General features: G+C 36.1%; 1 protein-coding gene across 2 annotated transcripts in view; it reads right to left on the reverse strand.

Moving 5' to 3' along the window:
• Positions 1 to 16868: 16868 nt before the first annotated feature.
• Positions 16869 to 26829, reverse strand: part of NETO2 (neuropilin and tolloid like 2) — a 29987-nt gene continuing 20026 nt past the window's right edge. For both annotated transcript variants that reach the window (XM_054169953.1, XM_054169952.1), the window contains 3 exons: positions 24120 to 24348; positions 20180 to 20293; positions 16869 to 18537 (listed from right to left, as the gene is read on the reverse strand). In XM_054169953.1, coding sequence (XP_054025928.1) covers positions 17957 to 18537; positions 20180 to 20293; positions 24120 to 24348 — 924 coding nt within the window. In that variant the 3' untranslated portion in view covers positions 16869 to 17956. The remainder of the gene's footprint in view (positions 18538 to 20179; positions 20294 to 24119; positions 24349 to 26829) is intronic.

The following is a 26829-nucleotide window of genomic DNA, read 5'->3' on the forward strand; positions in this document are numbered from 1 at the left end:
TTCACTTCATTCTTAACTTTGTCCAAATATCACCACATATAATAATAGCAAGATTTATATCATGTATATTTGTTTTGCCTTGCTATAGTCCATCTTTCCTTACATCAAAAATAAATGTAATGATTTGAATGTTCTAACCTATACACTGCTGATAAATTTGTGGTAACACTGTTAAGATTAAAATTTTGCTGGAGGTAATAATGGAAAAGGGAGGAATGAGGTCTTCTATATTTGTCCTTTTTTTTTGCATGCTGTATGAGAAGGATTCAGCAGCTAAATGATACTGCTGCTTAAAGACTGACAGTCTGGTTTCTTGAGTTGGTTTGGTGTATACCTATATTAGCATTCAAAAGTCAATGTATGAATTTGTTAGACACTGTCAGCCAAACTAGACATCCATTCAAAAAAATGAGGGCAAAAGAATCCAAAATGTGCCAGGTATTTTGCAGTAAGCAACTTAACTTTAGATAAATGTACACATTAATGCACATCAGCTTGTTTTAAAATGCACTGAAATGAGTTTAGAAACAAACTAACCCTCCGAATTGCAGGAAATACGAGGAATAGCACATATAAGAATTAATACATGTTGAAAATGTGTAAGGAAAAACTAAAAATCTGTAGAGCTACTGGTGTTGCATGTTAAAACCAGTAAGAAAACAGTTTATGGTGTGTGTATACCTCGGAAATTAGCTTTAAGTTTTACTGTTATCCATAGATGTTCTTTCTGGCAAAAATGGCCTGCATTTTTATGACAGATTTAAGTACTGATGTCTCTCCTTTTCCTGAAAATACTTCTGAATGTGTTGTCTAGTTTCTTAGTAGACTCTAAATTCTGTGCTCCACCTTGAGCTTTCATTTGAATGATAAAACATAAATCAAGCCTGATAGTCTTTTAAACATCACGTTTTTAAAACCTCAATCTATTTAGTGAAGGAGGAGTGATGTAACACAGAGCAGACACTACATCGTGTGGTGCAGGAAACTTGCTTGGCTAATATCACAACTACACTGCAAAACTGCACAGATATCTTCTTCACATCCAAACCATAATTTTATAGAACCTGTTAGATATGTAATACAAAACCTTGCTCATGAAACTCAATAATCAGTTTCATGTAACTTAAAGTAGTTAATTCTTTGTCTTCATTTCATGGTGTTAGTCTGAGCAATGGCAAAATGTAGTAAGTCTTATGATTGTTTCTGGCATCCAAAGACTCTAGTGGTTTGGCATCTTTGGGATTACAATTGCTCTAAAATACTGTTGTGGGGTTTTTCTGCTTACAACAAATAAATAATTATATGATCTAGTATGATCTGATATTTAGAACTTATTCATGTGGAATATTTGGATTTCATATAAAAATGAGTATAACTGTCTACCTGTTTTGCATGTATTATACAGGCTTCTTTTGACTGAACTAATAACCATCCATTTAATTTGTAGTTTAGTGAGGAGGTGAAGACTGTAGAGATTATGATGATATTTACTTTTATCCCAAATGTCATATTTTCTTTTAAATACTCTGTGATAACCTTTCTTTCACTGTAGTTTGCTTTGTATGTTAAGGCAAAATTGATCCCTGAGCTGAAAGCTGACGCAAGAGTTACATGCCTCTTAAATTCTATGTAAACTTCACTTGGTACATGGGATTTACACGGATATTTTGCAAAGACTTGAACTTCACCTTTAGTACCTGGTTAAGGCATTCTTAACTTGGTATCAGCAGGCCACTTGTGAGGAGAGACACTGCTTAATAAGCATTGAATCAAGCTTCTTTTTTTTTTTTCATGCTGTATTTTTTAAACAATTGCATAGTGGTTGTAAACAGTAATCCCTGTTTTCTCATTGTTGCAAGACTTTGTTCTCAACATCTGTTCCTTTATATCTACTTACTGAAGGGGAGTAGGAAAGTATCATCTTTATATCCAAGGTGATTAGCATACTAGAGCAGCCTACCATTTTGTCTGTCTGTATGTCCTATCTGATGCCAATAAATGAGGAAGCTCCTGAAGACTCTGTGTCCTTAAAGACTGAGTTCAAGTATATGAAGTTTGGAGATTTAATTAAAATTTGAAATGGAAGTTTTAATATACTTTGCAATCCACCTACGTTGATGAGTATTTTAACTTGGCCTGTTATCTGTGCTGTCAGTCAGACATGCTTGATGTGCTTAACTGTTGGTGTTCAGAAATAAGTTCCACAGCTGAACTCGCGTATGTTCTTAGGAATATAGGCCAATTCTCAAACTGTTTAAGGAGTTTCTCAGTTTTCATGTGTGCTTCTGCAGTGATGAAACAGGACACATTTTTTTCTGCTTTTGTACTTGCTTTTATTTATTGCTGTGAGGATTTTTTTAGTTTCATTGTTTCGTGTTCTTTTTGCTGAGGTCAGAATGTAGTATTAGTATTAATTCCAGATAAAAAAATAGCCTGGAACAAAGTCATGTGTTAGGTCAGTTAAACACTCCAAGTTGCACAAAAATCCCTATTACTTTATTGTACTGTCATAATTCAGTTCAGGAAATTTTGTGTTATCCTTTAAAAATGCAGCAGAGGAAATCATATGACAGTGGAGGGATTGTAGCTGGCATGGTCTCACATTCTCAAAAAACATACAAGAATTTCTTACCCATTTCTTTCTTCTGCAGTTGTGAACCAGTATAAGCACTGCTAGAAATGAGCAGGTTTCTTTCATCTTCCCTGTAAGCCCCAGGGAATACCAAAGAAAGTAAGCTGATAGCTAAAATGAAGTGCAGAGCACTGAGAATTGGGATGAGTGTTAGAGACAGAGTACACATAGCAGTTTTGCAGGCAAGAAATTTAATCAGGACTGCTTTTCAGAAGTTTAGGCCTCTGCCTGTACATAGGTACACTTACATGTCTTGTGTTTCATTGGAAACCAAATTTGCTCTAGTGTATTTCATAAGGCTAAACCAGTGATGATTACCACTTCAGCAAATTTGGACAAATTCATGAGTAATTCTGAGTATTTACAAAAATAACTATTTGAACAATAAAAGACCAGTGGTTCTGATGATGCTTTTAAGCCAGGATTTATGTAAGGCTGCACTATCTGATCTAATATTGTTTAAATTGCCAAGTCTTGCAGTTGTCTTTGCTCAACATTGTTTCAGGGCAACCTCATTACTACTTTTCTGACCTTTGCCTATAGCTTGGTTCTGAGACACTGTCCTCGAAGGCTTGATGGCTAATATATCTTTCTGATTTAACAGAATTCCCTTGGTGTTCTTTTTTTTCCCCCCCCTTCCTGTCCCAGTGGCATGTATGCAGCATTCAGTTGTGTATCAAGATATCCTAAATATTTCTACCTATTTACTGTGGAGAAAAATTATTTACTCTGTTCACATTCTTTAATTCCAGGGCTCAGTTTGTAAAATCAGCAGCCTTGATCTCTCAGAGTTCTAGGTCAAGAATAAAACAGATAATGCAAAACTGCAGTGTGTGGACTGAATTTGAACATGAAACTTGTAGAGTGCCCATCAGCAATTTGCCAGCTTTGAAAATGTCACTACATTTATTACTGCTGAAAGTATCCTGCTGGTAGTTGAATAACTGAAGTAAAAATTGTGGCAAAGGAACAATCATCCTCTCTTTCTTTCTGTAGAAAACTAGTACAGAAAGTGCATCAGTAGTTTGCATCTGTGTCCTTTTAAGACTCTACGGCAGCACAGAACAAGAATTCTTCTTCTAAAAAAAAACAATGTTGATGACTATAGGAATACTTTATTACTATAAATCAAATATGTTCAGAAATTGATTAATGCTTTATAAATCTCTATTATCTTGACAACTTTGTATGCTAAAATGCAATTCTTATTTGTATAGATATAAATGGTTCAGAATTAAAACTCCTGTGACTGCTTCAGGGGGCCAGCAAGATCCAGTTGTATACTGGAGGCCTTTTATTTTAGCAGAGATTAAGGAAAACCAAAACAATCTGGACTGAAAACTACTCATAGAATTGCATCATTCAAGTCTGAGATCTCTATAGGTAAATGTTACAGTTAACTTCTAATATATTTATTTTTGTCTATTGCAAATCTGAATGCGCATCCTATAGGAGGAAAACAGCTTGACCCAAAAAACTGTTAAGCACTATTTTCTATGGTGTTTTCAGTGCTGTACTGGGCTGCTAGGTCATTTGAGAAAGATGAGACACAAAGGTCTGTTGTGAGCTTTGCTGTCCTGTCTCTTCTCACTGTGTACTTTTGAGTAGCTCTCTCCAGGTAAGCAGCACAGGTAATGACTGTTCATATCTTTCTGTCCCTCTGCAGACTTTGGTAACTGTTGCATTCACCTGAAGTCTGCTTCAAATCTTTGAAGTGTGTTTTCCCATCTTTCTATAAGTTCTAGATCTCCTTTAACTTGAACAGGGTGGGGGCGGGAGGACAGGGGGACACAACTATTGCTGATAAGCTGTTTATTGTTGTGTGCTGTGCTAGTTCAGCTTCCTTTTTCTTGTCTCAGTATTGTTTGTAGCTTATCTGTAAATAGTGCTGAATCAAGACAAAGAAACCAGAGACAAATAGCTAAAAGACTGGGTTTATCCACTTTTGCTTTAAAACCTCATACAAATTTGGGGGCTGCTAGTGCTTAGGATGTTAGGATATATTGTTTCACAATACACAACTTGGACAGATGTGATATATTGTGCTTTGTCAAAACAAAGACTGCAATATTCAACTGTCATCTCTAAAGCCTGTATTTGAAGGTTGGATAAAGTAGCATTGAGACAGTTTTGTTTTGTCAAAGGTTGTCTGGAATGTCAGCATTCATAAGATTTACTAGAAATGGCTCATTGTAGTCCATTTTCAATTTGTTTGTTTTCATTTAATACAATATAATTTAGAGGTATTTATTTAGCAAGAAGAAAAAAACAAAGCAGAATCATGTCTCATACCCAGAAGGTATTCAGGGAGGTGAAGGGGAAGCAGATCAGATGGTGCCTGTTTTTAATTTCACTTTATGTAGTTTTAGTAAGTTGTACTGAATGAAATGAGCAGGACAGCCTACAATGTTTACAAATGGGTCTTAACTTTTTGTGCAGTTAGTAACTATTTTGTTACCATGCTTGTGCATGGGGTATTATAACAATTACAAACCCTATGAGGAAGCAGCAAACACATAGGACAGTCATTTGAGCAAAGCATCCTTCTAATACTACTCAAAAAGATGGCAGTCACGGGACCTTTTGTTTAGAGGGTTGGATGAGAGTAGAATGGGTAATGTGGGCTAAAAGTGTCTACTGACAGGAGGAGAAAGCTTTATCCTGTGCCATTCTTCCTCCTGTTCTCTGTAGAAGTCCCCTTCTCCTAGGTTTTCCAGAAGCTGACAGATATGGGTAAAAACGTTGTTTTGCTTTATGTTCGGGTTATGTTTTTGCATGATGGAGCTACATTATTCCTGTGGAATAGGAAACTATGCTGTGAAAAGAAATAAATCAGGTTCTTACAGGGAACATATTTTCTTTATGGAGATGTTCTACAGAATTGCCATGTAGAATATCTCACTTTTCAGAATGGGAGAGTGAAGAGCCTCTACGTGATAAAAAAACAACATCCCTAATTCAGTGTTGTGTATTTACTGCCTCCGACAACATCCATTTAGATAGCCAATTGTTTTGCCTATGTGTAGAGCTATCTCTTTGGTTAGGACAGGGAGCTATTTTATGAGCACCTGAAAATAAATGTTTCATTTATTATAAAAACTATATTTGTTTTCCCCCAGTTGTTACATATGTGACTAGATTAACCAAAGATAATAGACTGCTCACACAAGTAACTGCTCAGCTGATTAAGTCATAATACATCCTTCATCTATTGTCAAGCACTTGGTATCTTCAATGGAAAACTGCTATAGAGACATAATTACCATAATTAATGGAGACAATTATTATATTGTCTTGTATTTGAATGTTCTGTCACTAGCAATAAATATAGAAGAAAGGCTTGAGAATTATTAGATTAGTTATACTGAATTTTATATGCTTCTGAGATGGCTCTTAAAGAAGTAATAATCCTCAAATGTTTCCAACATTGAAACGGTCTAAAATCTATTATATATTTAATTTGTTTGTCTGTCCTCTTGATATCTGCAGTAAAAAAAAAAATCTGTTGTAAGCAATGTTTTGAACGGATAGGAATCATCTACAGAGTTTAGAATTTCTATTCTAGTCCTCTCTTTCCCTGTGAGAGCAAAAAATATATGCGTAGCTTTTTGAGCCTATTGTGGCTCAGGATATGCAACACTGGAACTTGCAGCCTTTCATCTTCTTCTTTTTTTTTTTTTAATCTGCTTTCATAGCCAGAGGTATAAATGAAGTCTTTGTTTCCATTTCTCTAATTTTCTGCTTAGTTTCCATCAAAGCAGGCTCTTCTTGAAGGCTTTAAATAATCCATTAATGGGATGCTTTTTTTTCTTGAAGTGTTATGGGCTTTATTGCATCAGGGAATGGACTGTATGTTTTGTTTGGTATTGTAACCTATAAATTACCTTCTTGCTGGAACTGCTTCTTTTGCTTTCTACCTAGAAGATGACTTGAGCACTAGAGATAATAATTTCCTGCCTCAGATGGCAACATTTCCAAAGCAATGGTATACATAAGCAACCTTCTGGTTCAGGCTGCCATACACATGCTGAACATAGTGTGGTCCTGTGCTGTGTGCTGCCTTAGGGGAACTCTCCTCTGTGGAAGTATTGATATGTGGCTGTCCTGTGAGAATTTGTATGTAGTCGTTACTATGAAATAACTCACTCCAAAGTAAGTATCTTTGGAGACATTATCCTTATCTGTACTAAGTATGTGGTATGAGAAGAGATGAGTGAGCAAGAAGGTTTACATGGGAAAGATCCCAGTTAAAACATTGTACTAAGTTTCATGTATGGTAGGTGTTACGTATATGTAATAAACACCCAAATTGGCCCAGTGTTCCCGTGCATTAGTGGCTTTGACCAGAGACAAACTGAATCTGAGCATAAAGGTGGTGGTGGGGTGTGTGTCAGAAACCAATCTGAATAGGTATAAGCCAGCAAAGTGAGATGTTACAATTTAATACCAAGTGTAGTAACTGATCCTTGCTGCCATTCTCTGTTACAATTACAGCGTTGGAATGGAATGGAATGGAATGGAATAGAATGGAATAGAATAGACCAGGTTGGAAGAGACCTTCAAGATCACCATGTCCAACCTATCAACCAATCCAACCCACCGTGTTGATTTCAAATAAATCCAAATTCCAAGTTACTACAAAGCCTGGATTTTTGCTGCTGCTATAGAGAGTATGAGTTTGTTCTTTCCCCCAACATTCTATTCTGTTTTACTTTCTTGTATTTTTTCTTCTGACAAGGAAGAAAACAAGAAAAAGACAAAGGAAACACAATTCACCTAGGTTTATTAGCTGCTTCTCCTGCAGAGCAGATTTTTGTCATTACTGTTATCCTCCTTTCTGCCTCAGAACAGTGCAATCTATCTTGTGACTACTTTTTTCTTTAGTTCTAGTAACATCCTCATTACAAATAAGAGAAACTGTGCTCAAACCGAGATGATGTGAGTGTGCTCTTGGCCAGGAAATGCCTGTTTAAACAGTAATTTGTTGGCAAACGTTTACTCTGGAAGAACATGACCTGAATAATGAACATCACCTGCTCATGCGTGGCCAAAAAGCTACCATCAACATAACCCCTATAGCTGTAACAATGCCAATATTCTGGCTGCAGACTACTTGAAGAGATCTGTCACTCATGTGCTAAGTATATCTGCTCTTTTGTGTCAAGAATTGCTTTTTATTTTTAAAATACCATGTACTCACTAAATACATACCAATTTTTCATGTTTCAGGCATTGGGGAAAAGAAAAAGGAGAGAGAACTTAGAAAAGGTGTGATACCTGTGTGTTCAGGATCATGCTGATGTCTTCAGATACCTTAACATTTTTGCAAAAAGTGATGTTTACCTCCTTGCTGCAGTGGTTGTTCACTTTGTACAGTTTTAAGTCTAATTTTGAAGAGATCTTGTGTTAATTACTTTCCCTACTGACCCATCTTTTTGTTTCTTTAAATTGTAAATTTCCCACCTGAGGTTGAGGCTTATTAAAAGCATCGTGCCTTGCATCATGAAGGAGACATTGTGGTTAGACTTTTTTCTGCTCTTTGTTGCTTATACATCACAAACCTCCTCTTTTCTTCTTGATGGTTTGGGTTTTTTTTTTTTCTGCTCTGGAAAAAGAGCTCTGGCAAATTGCCCCAGTTCTGTTTTGGAGGAAAGTATAGCAAGGGAAAATGCAGTTTCTTTTCAATGATGTGCATGCTGCCTTGTTTCAGGAGCACAATACAGTGTAAAGTCAGAAAGGCTAAGGAGGTCTTCCATGCCTGCTGTGATATTTTGAAGTAAAACTGAATTGTATAAGAAATTAGTATTGTCACATGATTAGTAATGTTCAGGTAACATTTTATTACCACATCCATGAAACTAACAGAGAAATTTGATCACCTGATTTCAAATGATTAAATCAAGAAAACACAGCGAACAACAGCAGAATTGGAGGAGAATATCCATGGCTCCTGATTAAAGTTAGTGCCCTGTGTTTTGAATCTTGACTACATCAGCATCCCTTTCCAGTTGGTATTATTTTGTGATTTCATTGTAGTACAGTTCTTGTTTAAAATTACAGTCAGCAATGGCAGGCAAAAATCTTGAAATTGTTTAAATAGTTGACGTACAAAGATAGATACATAGATAAATGCCCTTTTAACCTTGACCTTTACTAATTAAATTCTGAATCTGTTAATGTAATGGGTACAGGAATTAGATACTTGATTGAAGAGGCTCTTTCTGTATTAATGCTATGACTTAGTACCAGCTGTTACTAGAACATCACATCACTGCATATTGGTTTTCCAAGCTTTTCAGTTGTATGCTTACCAGGATGTGAAGATAGTTCTGCTCTCACTCTGACCACTCTAAGTTGTGAGCAGTCTGATGAAATAAGTGAGCCATACAACTTCTGTAAATAAATAAAGAAGTATTTATATTGTCTGTCTACTCAGTCTTGTTAGCATAATGAGAAATTTAGATATAGTAAATGACTTTTTCATGGTTAGAGAAGGGAAGAATCCTTGATGTATTTGTAAAGGGGGCACAGCATGGGTTTTTTTATTGATTAATTTTTGTCTTGGTTCCCTAACTTAAAAGCCTGAAAAGTACATTGATGTAACAATTCAGTGAACTACTGTCTAGTGAAATAATTTCCTAAAAGCTTCTGTTTTGGTAGGGGTGTGATTGATGCATCATTCCTTCTTCCAAAGTCAAATATTCTTCTTTCTCTCCTATATACATACTTTGCTAGATACAGGTTGTCCAAGATGAAGATATACACATTTTAAATTGTATCTGTAGATTTTTACAGGGTCGCTTGGCTTAGAACTAGATGATCTTTGAGGTCCCTTCCAACCCTAACAATTCTATGATTCTATAGATATTAATGGGTGTCTTAAATAATTGCTACAGAAAGATGATAATGTACCTTCTAATGCTTATTTGAGTTTGAATATGAATTGTTACCGGCATGAAGGCAGAAGAGAGCAGTATTCTCTGAGCTTTTGGTCAGATGGGGAGCGAAGAGCAGGGATGGTCATTTCACACCCAACAGCTTTAATGGATGCTAATACTCTAGCAAAAAGCTGGCAGGCCCTGGTGGTATATTCAGTCTAGGGTTTGTTCCTGCCTTAATACCAACCTGAAATGAATGTGCAACATTTGCTTAGGCATGCTGTGTATAGATGTTACTGGACATAGGGCCCTATTCAACGAGGAAGTGGTTTGGCTGTTTTTTAAAATATTTGCTGTTGTAGCTGCCATAGAGAACAATATTTTTAGTAATCAGATTTGTTTGTGCTTAAGAGTGGGTTATTTTCCACTGGAAACAAAGAACTTGAGCTTTGGTCTCCTTTATGCACCATCAGGACCATGAGTAATGTGAATATCCCTGCAACCTACTGTTACAGTGGTGGCAGAATAGGAAAATTAGATCACTAGATGGGTGATAAACTTGACTGGCAATAAATAAGACAAATCTTGCAATAGAAGAGTGCAGGGTTTCAGTAGTGCTAAGCTCTAGAAAAGTAAAACTATTTCCAGTGTTCAGCTTTATATTGTTGTATGAGAGACATATGAGTTATGCCTTGGGTTATATCTATAGCTGAATTTTTCACCCCTTCGTAGTATATTGTTGTGTCGTATCTGTTCTGATATTTTTGTAACTTAACCTTTCTTATTTTATTTCCCTACCCAGATTTTCCCACCCAGATTTTCCCTTTCTGAGAGAGGTCCTGAAAAAGATTTTTCTTCCAAAATCCTTTTAAAAAATAGTAAAAGTAAGCATTAGATCTGATGTGGCATTTTCCATATAAAGCTTGGCTGCTGAGAACAGAGAGAACCTGCTTTAATTTAATTTGCTAAATTGTCTTTCAATTCTTTGATTCTAGACATTACCATTAATATTCATACAAAGTCTTCCTTAAAAAGAAAAAAAAATCAATAAGTGCTTCTGACCTTAAAAACAGGGGTTTGCTGTTAATCAATAGCTTCACTAACATAATGTATTACCCTTCAAAATAGCACTCTAGATGCTTGTATCTATCTTGAAATTTTTCAACAGCTGTAATTTATGCTAGCAAGTATTTCATTGTGTTCACTGGAGCTAATGCCAGTTGTTTATAGGGGATCCAGATCTAGTTCATTAAGACATTGTATGGAGGTGTGTGGTGTGGGTTGTTGTTTTGTGTGGGTTTTTTGGTTTTGTTTTGTTGCTTATCCATTGAATCTGGTGATCCTAACATCAGTCTGAGACAGAATCACAGCCATGTATTGTTTATTTTTACTTTCCTTTGCATATATAATATTTGGTATTTCTGTTCAGGTTGGCCTGGGACCCATTAGTTTCAGATAGTCTCCCTTAATTATTTAGTGTGCTTCCATGATGAAAGAAGAGAAAGCAGCCTCATGGTTAGGCAAGCAGAAGGCTAGTTAATGTATTTTCAAATATAAGGCAGACAAGTTCTTTTGCTTTGAGACAGGCTTGGCTTTCTGCCATTTCCTTCAGTCACTGTAAACTGCTCTTTGTTTGGTTGCCTTGTTAAGTTACAATCTCCATTTTCTTGAAGTTTTACGTACATTTCCATTATACTGTAAACCTGAAATGACTGTTCCTTATATTTTGGGGGGTTTTATGGGCAGTATGAATTTCTCTCTACTACTGCTGTGTAGTCTGACAGTAAGGATAATTCACAATCTCCAGTTCTGATTCAAACAAAATGGGATTCGGTTATGTATGTCTCCCTTAGTAGTCCTTGCTTGATCAACATGGGTATTTTTATTTGTTTTTAAATGATGCATGTCTTTTTAGGAATATGAAAAATAATGTTGAAATATCTTCTACACTCTAATTAATGCTTCTGCTTCTCATTAGTAGTCCCCTAAGCTTTGTGGGCTGCTTGTTAGCTTGAACTCCCTGTTTGGTACTCTTGCTAAAGAACAGTAACTTTTATTTGTGTTCTTGAAGTGACAGTACTGGAAAAGAAGTGGGGGTGTCTTCTTTATTTCTTTTACTGGGCATTAGTGTTTGCCACCTCTATTGCAGTAACATTATAAATAGTACTGAAATGTTATATCCTGATATTACACATCTGGCAATTTGTAATGTAAACTATTACCCATTGTATGTAATTGACATTAAAACTAAGTATTTACTGATTTCAAACACAGCAATATTTAAATCTTCCTACTATAGCTCTTTGTGGACAGGAGAGCTACACACTTGCTGTAGAGAATATTTTATCTTATGATGGTATTAATTGAAGGGAAGTTGAAACTACAGTTTAAAAACCCCAAACAAATTTAATATATGTGTTCTAATAATGAATAATAAATAGCTCTTTTTTGGCTTCTGGTAGTTCAAGTAAAGGATGTGTTTCCCTTATGCAAATGTCTGTCCTTGCTGCTACTCTGATGTGGAAAGTGCAATACCGTGAAGTTTTCCAAGTTTGCAGCTTTATTTGTTCTGGATCTCAAAGGTAAATAATTTAGTTTTCTGTTATTACTACTTCTCTTGCACAGCTGTCATATTTGATTGCTTGTATTCAAATCTGTCAAAACAGACATAAATGCAGGAATATCTGGGAGAATGTGATAACCTTTGGTGTCATACTGAGCTCTAAAACCTACTTAATGTATAAGATTATTTTAAGTACCCATTACTTTCTGATTTTTGTGCTGTACATTTGAATTTTACATAGATATTTTTTCTGTTCTTATATATATTCCAGAATTCTGTTCACCATTAAAGATGAAACTTAACAATGACAAAAGATAAAATGGCCTGTGCAGAATGTTTTGCCTCTGTTAAGTGCAAAGCAAACATCTTCACTCTGCTAGATCTCTTTGGTTTTCATTGCTACAAAAAAAATTATTCAGCTTTGCCTCAGGCCTTCAGTTGCTCTGTTGGGTTATTAAACGTACAGTGGAGAGCCCATAATGAGTGGTATTGCTTATATACCTTGTCTGTTCTTTACAAACAGAAGATTCATTACAATGTGTAAGAGGCTTTGGGATTTATTGACTTGTCTTTCTAAGAATCTTTTATTCCTATAATTGCTTTCAAGAGTATTTTCCTGCCTTTTTTCACCCTCATTAATCACCAAATCACCTTTTTATATAATAATCAGTGGTAATTATTATTAGGAGTAATGAGGGTGTTTACTGAAGTGAGGGAACCTAACATACTGGTTAAGTAGAATTGTGTGCTTTATTAACCTTGAGAGTAATTGGAGTCCATTGAAGGGCGAGTTAAAAATTTTATTAGAAGTGTCCAGTGGTTAGTATTTTATTGTCTCCCATTTTATATCTAAACCAAAGAATTTTTTTAACTTTCAGGTCCTCTCCTGTCTCTGAAATAGTGTCATGTTTTTGTTTGTGGTTTGGTTGGTTGGGTTTTGGGTTTGGTTTTTTTTTTGGTACAATTTGGCCAGTGGAACTGAAAGGAAGCTTAAGCTCTGGATTCGTGTGTTAGTCACAGGCAAATGTAGTAGTTACTGAAGACAAGTGTTATGGTCTAACTGAGTGTGATAACCAGGGACAAATTACACCCTCTCACATAAAAACTACATTCCCTTTTAACTCTGATATTACTTCCCCATAAAATACTAAACTGTGAGTACTAGAACACTGATGTACTCTGTTCTAGTTTAGTCATACTAATTTAAGGTTAGGGAGATAATCCTATGAGCGTTGAGTTTTCCTTGTAGTCATTCTTTCAGGTGAAAAATAAACTGCAGTATAAACTCAGAATTTAACCTAATGCTGTGGTTTAGTACATACTTCTACAGTGTAAGTCTAATTTCTCAATACATCTGTAAAGAAGACAGTGGCAACTTTTATATAAGTGCTAATGTACTTTAAGTGCTAATTATATTATGCAAATAATATGCTTATATTTCTTTATACAAACTAATAAAATTGTGAAATAAGATTTAACACTTTAAAAATGTCTAGGAAATCTGTCTGGGAGGAGTAGTTTTTTAGAGTACACTTGCAACATTGGCAGGTCTTACCCTTCAGAAGGCATGTCAGGTTCCAAACCAACAAAATATTTTAAATGTTGAGGTGTCTAGACCTTAGATACTTTTTATTTGGTTTATTATAATACTTCACTTTTTATTGAACAAAATTTGTTATACTTTGCTTCTGAAACACATTGCTTCTAAAAACTAGTACCATAAAATTGTGTAATAGTAATGGAAAGACATGCAAAGACATCAGGTTCTTGCTTTGTTTCTCGCTGACCCTGGCTCTGTTCAGAATTGACTTATAAAAAATAAGCTGTTTTATCTGGTATATAGGAGATTATCTTCAATAGCTAGATAAAAGGGAACAAGTTGGCAGTTCACAAATGACAGTTGTTGGTGTTCATCTATGAAGCAGATGGAAGGCAGATTTTTGTTAAGCTGATTCTGTAAAAAGGAGTGTAGCAAAGGAGTTTGAATGTGAAAATAAACTTGCCATTACATGGTGACAAGAACATATTAGAGCATATTGACATGTGATTTATTTGTGTATTTGTAGGGGGTATTTATGCTCTACAGAGACAGTGACTGGAAATCACAGGAACAAAAGTCTTAAAAGACCATAGCTTTTATGTTGTTAGATCGACGTAGGTGCTACAAATGCTCATTTCACAGTGTGAATTAACTCAAAGAAAGTGTTTGGTTTTGTTTGTTGTTTTTTTTTTTTTAATTTAAAATGCTTTCTTCCATTATAATTAATATTCAGTTGTAAGAGTGTGATCTTCAATAACGAAAAAATCAGGTTATCTTGCAGGCTGACATAGATTAGGAATCTCTGTTTGGTAAAAAGTTTACAGACCTGAACAATCACGGGGCTCATACATAAACTTTTAAATGAGGACATATAAAAGTAGATGAATTTGACTGAGTTTTAATGTGAACAGGTATATAGAAAAGGATGATACAGGAAGATCAAACTCTAGATATGTTTCAGTAGGTCTGTATGAATTAGTGTTTCATTTCAAGCAGTAATTTACACTTGGCTTCTTCAGGCTAGGATTTTCTTTATTACTTTTGTTGGTGGTTGCCTTTTAAATAAAAGATTATACTTAGACAGTTTGGAAATTAAATGATGTTCTTTGATATAAGAATCCTCTTATTTAAGGAGTAAACTGATTTGAAAATAAATAAAAACTTTTGTCCTAATTTAGCAAATTTGCTGCTAACACACAGAATTAGAGACCAAGTAAACAAATGAAGTCCACTGTAATGCTTTAAAGATTCTATGCTCACATGACAAGCACCTTCTCTCATAAGTAAATGACAGCTATTTGGACCTTTTTATGGTATGGGTTTAGTTCATTACAGTCTATTTTCTATTATACCACTATAATTTGATGCTCTGTGAGGGTCATCTTGTCTATAGCACACAACAGACTCATGCATTTTTAGTGCAAATAAGTATTTCTGTATTCATCGACACATTTGAGTCAGTAAGAGTCTTAAGTCTGAATTTCCTATGCTGCTGTCATCATATCTGTAAATGCAGATGTCCCCTTGATAAAAAGTAAGAATGTATTGTCCTGGTTTTGGCTGCGTTTTGGCTTTGTCCCCTTCCTAGTAGATAGAACAGTGCCATGTTTTGGATTCGGTGTGGGAATTGGTATGAGAGGAACGTTGATAAAATACTGATTATTTTAGGTGTTGCTAGGAAATCAAGGATTTCAACTTCCTATGTTTTGTTAGAGTGCAAGTGCTCAAGAAGCTTGAAGGAAGCATAGTCAGGAAATGACCCAAACTAACCAAAGGGATATTCCATACCATACAATGTCATACAATGTCATGCTCAGTACATAAACTGGAGGAATTGGTTGGTGGGGTGGATCAATGCTCAGGCATTGGTCAGCAAGTTTGGACGATTTGCATTGTGGATCACTTGTCTTTTCTTGGGCTTTATTTCTCTTGGGGTTTTATATTCTGTTTAATACAATTATTCTAATGTTTTATTTTATTTTAGTTATTAAACTCTTCTTATCTCAACCCATAAGTTTTACCTCCCCCCGACCCGCATTTGGAGAAAGGAAGAGTGAACAAGTAGCTGTGTGGTGCTCAGGTGCTGACTGGGGTTAAACCGTGACAGTTATAAATACCAGAGTAGTTAATGCTGTAGGCCTTTTCTTGTTCAGTGTGTGTCTAGGGACTGTATCTTTACCTGCAAGCATTCTGTGCTAACAGAGGGTATCAGATATACTGGTACAATAGAGGGCAAAATCAGGATGCTCCCAGAAATGTACAGATTTAAGATGGAGACAATGGAAATAGGTTAACAGATACTGCAAGAATATGAATATGAAGCTGGGAAGTGTTTAAGATTATATATATATATAAAAAAAAGTATCTCCTCCCTTCTTCTGCCCCACCCTTCTTATATTCTAAGCCTTTGTGAAAAAAATATAGTATTTTCTTTGTGTGTAATTACAGCTGTTGTTCACTTTTTATTTTAAAAAGATTTTTCTGTTGCTAGGGTCATACATTAAGATTGATTTTTTTTGTATTGCGTTGGGTATTTTTGTGTGTACTACACTAAGCACAACAAACATTATGGTTTTACATACATTTGTAAATAAAGGATATGCTCAGTGCAGGCTGGTAGGACACATTTAGTGAAAGAATTCCTGTAAAAAAAATACCAGAATAAACCCAGACAAACCAGGAAATAAAATGTAGGCTAATGCAGAAGTCATATTAAGTAGGCTTAGAGGAGACCTTACTGCTGTCTACAACTACCTGAAGGGAGATTGTAGCCAGGTGGGGGTTGGTGTCTTCTCCCAGGCAACCACCAACAGAACAAGAGGACACAGTCTCAAGCTGCACCAGGGGATGTTTAGGCTGGATGTTAGGAAGAAGTTCTTCACAGAAGGAGTGATTGGCCATTGGAATGGCCTGCCCAGGAAGGTGGTAGAGTCACCGTCACTGGAGGTGTTTAAGAAGAGACTGGATGGGGCACTGGGTGCTGTGGTTTAGTTGATTAGATAGGTTAGATGTGATGATCTCGAAGGTCTTTTCCAACCTGGTTAATTCTATTCTATTCTATGCAAATTGTGATGTATGCAGCAGCCACTGAATGTTCTTCAGAGCTGCTGCTGCTAATAGGGACACTGAAACAAACCATGTGTATAGGTGCTAGATTTTGATTTAATAAATATTGTATACAGTATCAAACTATGTAAAAAAGTTTTAAAAACACAATGAGAATTATTATTTTTTGAAAAAATATTTTCTTTTTAAAATTAGGTCCAAACCAGCATTAAAATGTATGAAATGTGCCATTTTGCAAGTGGAAGCAAGGGGCACAAGAAGGGTTCCATAAGGGTTGCTTTGAAATGTCTCTTTTTTCAGTATCATCATGTACCTGATACTCACAAAGACCTCAGAGTGCTTCCCTTCAGGCAAGTAGGACAGGAGCTAAAAGTATCACTGATTTCACTAGAGAAGGTTGGCTGCAATAAGGAGTAAAAGCCTATTTTAAGAGACAAATGTACAGTACAGTCTATTTATGTAAATACTTGGAGAACACAGGAACAAAACTGTTTTCTAACTACAGAGCTGTGAAAGCAGTGAACCATATGGATCTATAATATATGGTTGAATATTTAAAAATCCTAAAGCATCTTGAAAGAAGACTGTTGTAAAGGTCTGCATCTAGAATAACATGAGTATTTACTTGTGTTTTAACCAAAAGCTGCAAAGAAGCCATATTTCCAAATGTACTAAAATTACTATAACTCAGTGTTTTTAAAAAGCAGTAATCCTTTTCACTTGTTTCTCACAAAGCACAGAGTGAGTAACTAATAATTAAAGGCAATACAAATGGTAGGCAAGGTGAAACAGATGGCTGGAACAGTTCTTGAGTCTCAACTTAGCTCTAGCTCTACTTCCAATTTGACAGATACAATGAGACACCTATGTTGACATACACGTGGTGCACTTAACTACTTTTATTTGTGTAAATGAGGTATTAAAATTGTCTCAAAAACCAGACATCTAAACAAGAGAAAATCATGTGAGGAAGAGAACAGTAGTCATTGTTTTCAGCGTTCAATGATTAATAGTTAGGTTGTTTTCTTCCAATATCCTTAACTTAAAATTTCCATGCAAAGTCTTTACTCCTCCTCTAGATAGGTAGCTTGGGAAGATGGAAGGAAATCCACCATGTTTCAGCAAGAATGAGTTATGAAGACTGTGTTTTTTTGTAAATGGAGTATAATAAGCTAAAAGTGTGTGCATCTCACACGCTGCATATAGTACACTTTTATATACATGGTTACTGTACACAAGCATCTTGTATATACACTGATACCACCTTCACTAGGAAATTAAAAGTCAATAGATAATGAACCTTGTGCTGTGTCTTCTCTTCCTCTAACATAGATTTCGCACGGAATCTCTTCCATCACCCTGTCTTCTATCACCTGCTCAGGGCAGTCATGCGCTTGTTTGAAAGTGTAACTACTTTTCTTGAATGTGCTATTAAATGTTTTCATTGGCTGAGGCTGTGCAAAGTCATTGTGAAAGGGAAGTTCCATGGAGCTGAGGTTTGTCCTGCTTTGTTTTAGATTAGAGGCCTGGGAGCCACAGTGGTGGTCATGAATGCATCTGGAAGCTGTTGAAGGGCGTCTCATTTTTTGATAGTTTTCAAGTTCTTCTGATAAATCTGCCAAATCTGCTGAAATTTCTTTGTCCCTTAGTGAAAACAGTTCATAATGTGGAGGATCAAATACTTCCTGGAATCCAGTTTTATTGAAAGTAGTCTTGCAAGCCATAACCTTTTTGCGAGGCTGCTTTACTTGTACTAGAATTGAAATGATGAGAAGAACTAAAACTATCCCTGATGTGATGCCAATTATTGTTCCATGAGTTTTGGTGATTTGTTCAAACAATCCAGTTTTTTTCTTTTCTGCAAGGAAAAAAAAAAAGGAGAGAGAGAAGGCTTTTATTATTTACCACACTTTTGATCATGTGTTAAACCAAAGCAAGCCTGTATTGTGATTGTCACGTAAGTGCCATATTAATGAAATGACTTAATGGCAGTGGACACTAGACCTGTTTGTTGATGGGATTTATCATACTGCATCTGTGCATGAGTTCAGCAAGTCTAATTCTCTGTCTGCATTGATGGTTACTATATAAAAATTCAGTGGTAGGTGGAACTCTGTGGCCAGTGCATGCTGACTCATCTAGGATGTGGCTTCAGTCCTCAACCTGTATTGCTCAGTTTCTATTCCAAAAAGCCACAAATTAAATTGGCTTAAATTAACCTTAAATAGGTTAAATACAACCTACAGGTGACACTTCTTACTATGGTTTGCTCCTGATGGTAACATTCTCATTGGTATCAGTAGAAGAAAATCTAGATTTAACATTACCTAGTTCTTTCAAAGTAAATTATTATCATAGTGATGATTTAAGAGTGACTATACTATTTGTTTTCACATCTCTTGGAGCTTAACAACTGTGGCTATTGTGTATGTCTGTTACACTTGTGTCAACACAGGGAGCTTCAGCATAGAAATATCCCAGTTTTACTAGTCCAATAGTAAATCAGTTGGAAAAGAAAGGGAGGCAGAGCAAGAAGAACCACCCAACTCAAATCATATGGCACTTTTGGCTAGTACTTCATATGAAAACACACAAGATGGCAGCATCAGAACAAGATTATTTTCTATACTTGAATTTTATTTTTTGGTGAAGATTAGAATTTTCCATTTGGATTTCTGTTCTCTGTAAATGTACTTGTCCTAAGAATTCTACACTGAAACGGCAACATCCACTAGGGGGCCAGAAAAGCTCTTAAGATTATGTAGACTAAAGTGCATCATCCTAAACGTTTTCATACTATTTTCAGCTATCCGTCTCCTGATGGTGCAACAACCAGATACTGAAACGTCTTCACTGTATTTATGATGGTTTAAACAATGCTGCCCTGCCCCATCTTCTAGAGCAGTGATGGACATGTGTCCATTTTCCACAAGCAGTGACTTCTTGCTTCCTAACAGTTCTTCCTTCCTCCCACCCTTTCTCACACCATATGCAGCAGTTGCATTTACTCTAAGATCTTCTATGATTAACAACTCAAAACAAATGTTTTTGAAATATATTTGTCTTTGAAGAGCATTGCTCATGTGTCAGCCCTGAGAAAGGCTTTTTGTGCTTGAAGGCTTGTCAGTCTTTTTCCAGCTCTGCATTTTTTCTCTAAAAAGCTATGACCTGTTCCTATGATCCTTGCCACCTTTAAGGTTTAGAAATGAACAGAGGACAGCGTGGCAAATACTACATTTTATTTGCTCTGAAGCTGACATCGTTTTAAAATAGGCAGTATATGCTGAAGAGGAAGAAAATTAATTATAAAGCTGTAAGATCAATATTCAGGATGCTTACATGTCTCCTGAGTTTAAATACAAAAATTTGGAACACCTTCCTGAGATTAGTAGAATAGCTGTCTTCAGCATATTTTCAGGATAAAAAGACATTTCAGGACTTTCTTGAAAGGCAAACTGACCAGTCTAACTCACACAGGCTATACTTTGCACTATATTCACCTCTGCAGTGATTTTCATCCCAAGGGTATGCACAGTTTTGAATGCCATTGCAGACTAAAGAATTATTGATGCACATGTTGCTATGGCAGAAGTAAGTGTTGCCTGAGCAGGGAGCTGCAGGAGAGAAGAAAGAAAACATTAGGAATTTTTAGTAATAATAAAACTAGTAAATTCCTGGTATTTTTTTAACATGTGCACTCTCTGTTTCAATCACAACAATTTTCCTTGCACATCACTAATTACTGACCCTTCATGGATTGTTTTCAGGTGTATCATGGATGCTACAACAAAAAAAAAAAAAGAGAATTCTTACTCAGAATGGGTATCAGAGAGACAGTCACACAACACAGATAATGGAAGAAGGCTTTAATACTTGTCTTATAAAACTTAATGCTCCAAAATCGCATGCTTGCCATCAATTATCTATTTATTCAGTCTGTGCATCTGCTGTGTAGCTGTTGTGAAGCAGTCCCTGAACATCTGCATTTTAAAACCCATTAGTATCTTAAGGCAAATCAGATTTTAGCTTGTGGAGGACTATTTCAGTAATTGCAAGAGACTTCAGTAACTGGAGGCATTCCTGTTTGTGAATCAAAGCTCTTAGATCCTTCTATTAGAGCTGATGCAGGGATTGAGAGAGTACGGTTTAGCTTTTTATCTATCTGTCTACATGTAGTTAGAAATTTGAGGAAATAAATTCACTGTGAAGTTGTCCTAGAGATTTTATGTTTCTGTGCATGCTTGACATTAGAAACACAAATTTTTAACATAGTAATAATTATTTGGTGAATTATTTTATGAATTCAGGGCACTGGGCAAGAAACATTCCCTAAATTTAATATGTCTTCTTATTTGTTACTGGACTGAATTATGGTAACCTGTGCTTATTGGTTTTCAGCTTTTGTTTTATCTTCCTGTTACTGCTTAATTAATCTGGAAAGAAGCTCCACATAGGAAACCTGTGCTTCAACTACAGCACAAACGCTCTAGTACTTTCCTGTAAACCAGAATGTATTTAGAGTGTAGTTTTAAAGAGTCTCCCTTCTTTTCTTCAGGCTGAACAGTCCCAACTCTTGTAGCCTGGCCCCATAGTGAAGGTGCTCCAGCCCTCTGATCATCTTTGTGGCCTCCTTCTGGACCCACTTCGGCAGCTTCTTATGCTGGGGGCACCAGAACTGGACACAGTACTCCAGGTGGGGGTCTCATGAGAACAGGGTAGAGTGGCAGAATCACCACCACCATCATCCTGCTGGTCACACTTTTGATACAGCCTAGGATACAACTGGCCTTCTGGGTTGCAAGTGCACACTAAGGGTACTAGTATCAGTCTAAATATGGAAGCAGGTATCCCAGACAACCAGAAGCAATTCACAGAAACAGGAAGCATTTCTAAGTGTTATAGATACATAATGGGAGAAAGGCTAATAGTTAAACCAGAAATGTTCATGATGCAAAGACTACATGATGGCTTTATTAGCACAGGTGGGGAGAAAAGACTTAGGTAGCTTTTCTTTCTGAATTTGAAAAGAAACAGTGTGGAAGCTTTACTTTATAAAGGATAAATAAGATCACTGTTTAAAGATAATAGCTTAAAAGGCTACAAATGTAATAGGATACAACATCTACTAAAATGTTTCTGTCTGTAAGATAAAGGAGGATCTACAAAATTCATGTCCAAAGTTGCTTTCATGGATCCATGTGTACTTGCCGGTGTTTCAGTCGCAGTTCTTTTGGAGGCACAGAGGAAGAATTATATGCTGTAAGACACATTCTCCTTCTTATTTCCTTGTACAGGGGATTTTTTTCATGTTTCTGTGTTTTTAGATAATGCCATCCCGCTGCTGCTTCTCTATCCACTAACAGAGTCTCTATTTTATGTCCCTGTGGCATTTCTTGAACGTTTTTGAGGATGGCCTTTCTTCACAAGTTCATTAAGATGGGACAATGGGCTTCATTTTCCTTTTGTCTGTTATTTGGGGAGTACTAAGTCTAAAAGTCACAATGATTGATTGGTTCCAGTCCAGGACTTCAAGGACAGAGCTGGACTCTTCTCTTAACAGCTGTGTAAGGCTGGTGCAATGTTCACAGTGTTCTTTGTATCCAGCATTATTCAAGTATTGAATGAAGCCAAAAATCAAATACATTGATTTTTAACGTTGCTGCTAGCTGAATTACTTAGTCAAATCTGCAAGCAGCACTAGGTGTGGTTAGGTGACTGTCATGCACAATTAGTTCATTTATGTAAATCTTTTCAGAAATATCGATTGTTTCCACAGTTGGCTTCATGTAATTACAAATCATTAGTAAGGTAGAAGAGAAAAATAGCTTAGCAATCCAAAGATATAAGAAACAACAATTCTTTTTCACTTAGAAAAGCTACTTATCACCAGATTATTTAAAAACACAGGAAACATTTTTCAGACATAAGTTAGAAGATAAAGAAGAGTAACAATGTACCTTTGCAGATTGTCTTCTGCCAGTGACTTTTGAATTGCTTTAAAATTGAAGGTTTGGAAAGTTATCTAGCTTTAGTAGTTACTATTTCAAGCTCTCACACTTGACCTCCCCCCCTCCAATATTTATAATATAAATAGATTATTTCCTTGGCAGAATTCATAGCATTCTCTTAGTTTAAAACTGGAATAACTTGCACTATCACTAATGTTAGTTGTTGAAATAAAAGCTATGGGGAAAGCAGTTACCAATTTTGCAGTTGTGGTTAAAATGGATATTTACTGACGTTCACAGTACCTGAAGTTTACTAAATGCCTGTTGGAGGTTAAACAATAGACTGGTTGGAAACATGCAATTATTTACCACCTTGTATGCAAAGCAAGCAATAAGTTATTTTTCTTGTAAGAGAAGTTGCTGTTAATTTAGAAACTGTTTTACAGGAAGTAACTTCCCCCCCCCCCAGTAAACTTCACTGTTTTACTGAACAGAATGAGAAAAATCTACTTGTTATCTGTAACCTGAACTTTTTTGCAGGGTGGTGACAAGTTTTCCTTTCAGTCCTGTTTAAAATAGTATTTCTTCTTCAAGCAGAAGTGTTTGAAAGCCACTAATGCAAGCACAGGTTGGATTTCCTGAAGTGACAGGTCTGTTTTACTCAGCTCTCCCTGAGTGTCTTGGATGTGCTCTGCAGTTCAGTACTTGGTCTACTTTAGTGCTGAAGGTGACACTTATTTACACTTTGTAAATATGTAAGGCAACAAAACTTCATTAAGATCAGAGAAAAAGCACTCCAAAATAAAGCCCATAAAAAGCATGCTGTCAAGAAACATTGTGATTTACATAGACTATCTCTAACCCAGGCTATGGAATCCAAACAGAAATCCAGACTGCACTTACAGATGTGCTTTTAATATAGCCTTCTGAAATGTAACTTTATCCACAGTGTGCAAGGCAACCAGGCTTTACTAAGGGAGCCTGTGTGGGATTGTTTAGAGCCACATGCATCTGAGAAGGAGGTAGCAGCGTAGGTGTAGCTACAGTGGGTGTAGTACTGGATTTGAAGTTGGAGGTAGAGCTCACATATGTTTTCTAGCCTTCTGAACAGCCAGTGTGGGCTTGAGAAGAGCCTGTTGTGGTGTCTGTCAGTGAACTGGAAGATGGGGGCTAGTGGAAGAACACACTTCAATCCCATTGCTATCTATTTTAAGTAAGTCTTTGCTCATTTGTAGAACTTTTTTGCAAGAAGGATATAGTCTAGGGCTGTATAATTACTGAATTCAAATGAAAAAAGTCAACCTCTTATGAATGGAGGAAGGCCTTTCTTCAGGAACCATGCCTCTAACTGCAATAAAGAAAATACTTAATTTACTTCCCAGTATGTGAAGGAAAGAGAAACAACCTTATTTATGTGTCCCAGCTGAAGCTTTTCCTTTAACACTTGAAATACCCTGATACCAGGAGAATAAGCACTTCAACATCTACTTACGATCCACAAATGAAGTGAACAACATTCTGAATCTGCTTAGTCTACTGCCTTCATCTGCCCACATTCGTACCACGCCTGTCCCAGTCTGCAGCGTGACATCGTTTGCTACGGTGCTGCAAAACTTTGCCTTCAGGTTCTCAATAGAGCTGCTTCCATCATATACAGCAACAAAGTTTCTTTTGCATTCATTTGAATGCTCCATTTGATAATCAAGAAATCGCAAATAAATCTGTTAAAAAAGAGAAATTCATGTTTCTAGTAAAATTCCTTCTCAGCAAATCTTGACCAAGATGTTTTGATCCCTTACACATGTAACTCAGAATTCATGCTACTTTTGAACAGACTTTCTCATTAAATGTCTGTGTGGAGCATTACCTGAAATTTGTCTTAAGTACCTATTTCACTTCTTCTTCTCCCCAAAACAATCTTTACTCAATAATCAACTCTGATATATTTCTGTTCCCCTTGAGAAAAAAAAAAGTAAAAAGCAACACACTTGCTGAACAAAGCCCTAAGCAGCTTTGCTAAACATGCAGTCTATTACTACAGAAGAGAGAGAAGAGATGCATAAATGTGCTGAATAATGGTAATGGCATTTTGACTGGTTTTTTGGTGTGTGTTTGTTTAATTAATAACAATGTTGAAATATAAAGAACAGTCTAGTCAGATAAGTGCTGAAGTAAAATAAAGGTTCAGAATAAAAGCTAATGGAAGCTGGAGCAAAGCAAGCTAGCTATCTAGGAAGAGTTAAGTTTAAAACAATCTTAATTGCTTCAAAGCAGAAATCTAATCTAAGAGAAGGCAGTGTATGTGTTAGAACATACGCAACTAGGGAATTAGAAGACCAAGACTGCACTTGAAGACTACGCAAAGAGTTTATTTTGCTGGAGGAGTACATGTATACAGGACTACGACTCAGCTAGAACTGCTGAAAAGATCATGGAGCCTTTTAATCTCAAATGGTTGTACTGGAATTCTCAAAATTCTGGTGAAAATTGATGAGGTAACTAAGTCACCTAAACATGCTGAAAAGTCTGCCTTTAAACTTTAAAAAATTTTCAGATAGATATTAATTTTGACAGAGAAGAAATCTGTCCATGTGAAGTCTGAGGTCTGCTGCTTTGGGGGAGAAGAGGTCCATGAGGTCTTCAGAAAAGCTGGGGTCTAGGCTGTGTATGTTTTGAGTACAGTTTACAGTTGCCTCTCTGGATAACATGAATGCTGAAGACCTTTTGCACTATGCAGTTTTTCATGCATCTGCCTAATGGCATGAATCTCAAACCCTTGCCTAGCTGGTCAAGCAGGGAAGAAGTACAGATGAATACTATGCTCACTATATTATCTAGCTATTTTTCTACCCTTCTGCCATATCTCACTTTTAACCTCAGCTAGTGTCAGCCTGTGCCATATTATCTCATGCTTCATCTCAGATTTTTTTTCAGTATATATAGTTTGTAATTTTTTTACCTGCTGTCTTGATTAGATTTACTGATGCAAATTCTCAGCTACATTGTAAGCCTGTCTTTCATTGATGTCACATGTCACAAACATAGGTGTGAGCTGTAAGTGTAGTATCTGGGCTGAGAGATGGTATTTTCATTTAATGGCTGACTTCATATATCTGCTGTGAAATTACAGCGGAAGCTAAAATTACGTTAGCAAGACTTTAGTAGAGCTAGTATGTGTATTAAAAAAGCTCAGCTCTGCAGAAGTGCCTTCTGGTTACTGTTAGGCAAGTAAATATAAAAGGTCCACTGTCTTAAATTATTTTGATTATTCTAGTAACTTTCTGAAATCTGGAGGTAATTTATAAAGTATCTGTTATGCAGACTTTGAAAGTCCTTTCATTGCTGCAATTGTGTCAGTTTTAAAAATTTATTGTTATTACAAAATGAAACTGAGAAAATAAAAAATGTATATCCTTATTGTTCTCAAGACACTGCACCATATCAGATCTAATCAGATTTTATCATCATAATTCTGCCAGGAATGAAGCTTGAGAAACCACTGACAGAATATGAAAAGTTATTTTTCTGTAATGTTTTAACTCAATAATTTAGGGTGATGATCTAATCCCAGGACTGACCCAACTATAACTCTGCCTTCTGGCAACAATTTATTAAAATACTTAAGCACTCGAGTGGCACTGTAGAGAGAAAATGGTTTTATTATTGTTTCTGGAAGAACTGCTACTATTACTTAGGCTAGTATAGGGCTCTTGGGAGTTGAGTCACTTCCTCAGTGTCTCAAATATATTAATGGAGTTCTAGTTTCTGTCTTGTCTTGTCCTCTTATTACCATCTTTTAGGCCGCTGTTTCAGTTAAAGTATTAGGAGGAGTGTGTAAGAAGGCATAGAGTAGGTTTGTCATCTTGGCACCAGCTTGGAAGTATTTGAAAATTTTTGTGTACATGAAGGCAGTAGTATGTGCTTTAATGCAGATACAGAAACATAATTACAGCTGTATAGGCTATATGGAGAAAAAATATGTTCTTCAGTTCAGCTCATAAGTAATCAACAAGTAGATGATTCTGAAACATAGGTGTTGGATTTTTTTTAAACAGGCCACAGCTATGGTATTTTTTAATTGTAAACAGGATTTTATCTGTCCAACATTAAAGCTCAAGTTGTTTTTCATAATCATAAGTCAGTGATGTTTTCATAAGCTGTCTCTAGCTCCACAGGCATAACCATAAATACTAGGTACCTAG

The sequence above is a fragment of the Dryobates pubescens genome, chromosome 19 (assembly GCF_014839835.1).
Source record: "Dryobates pubescens isolate bDryPub1 chromosome 19, bDryPub1.pri, whole genome shotgun sequence".
Classification (NCBI taxonomy): Eukaryota; Metazoa; Chordata; class Aves; order Piciformes; family Picidae; genus Dryobates; species Dryobates pubescens.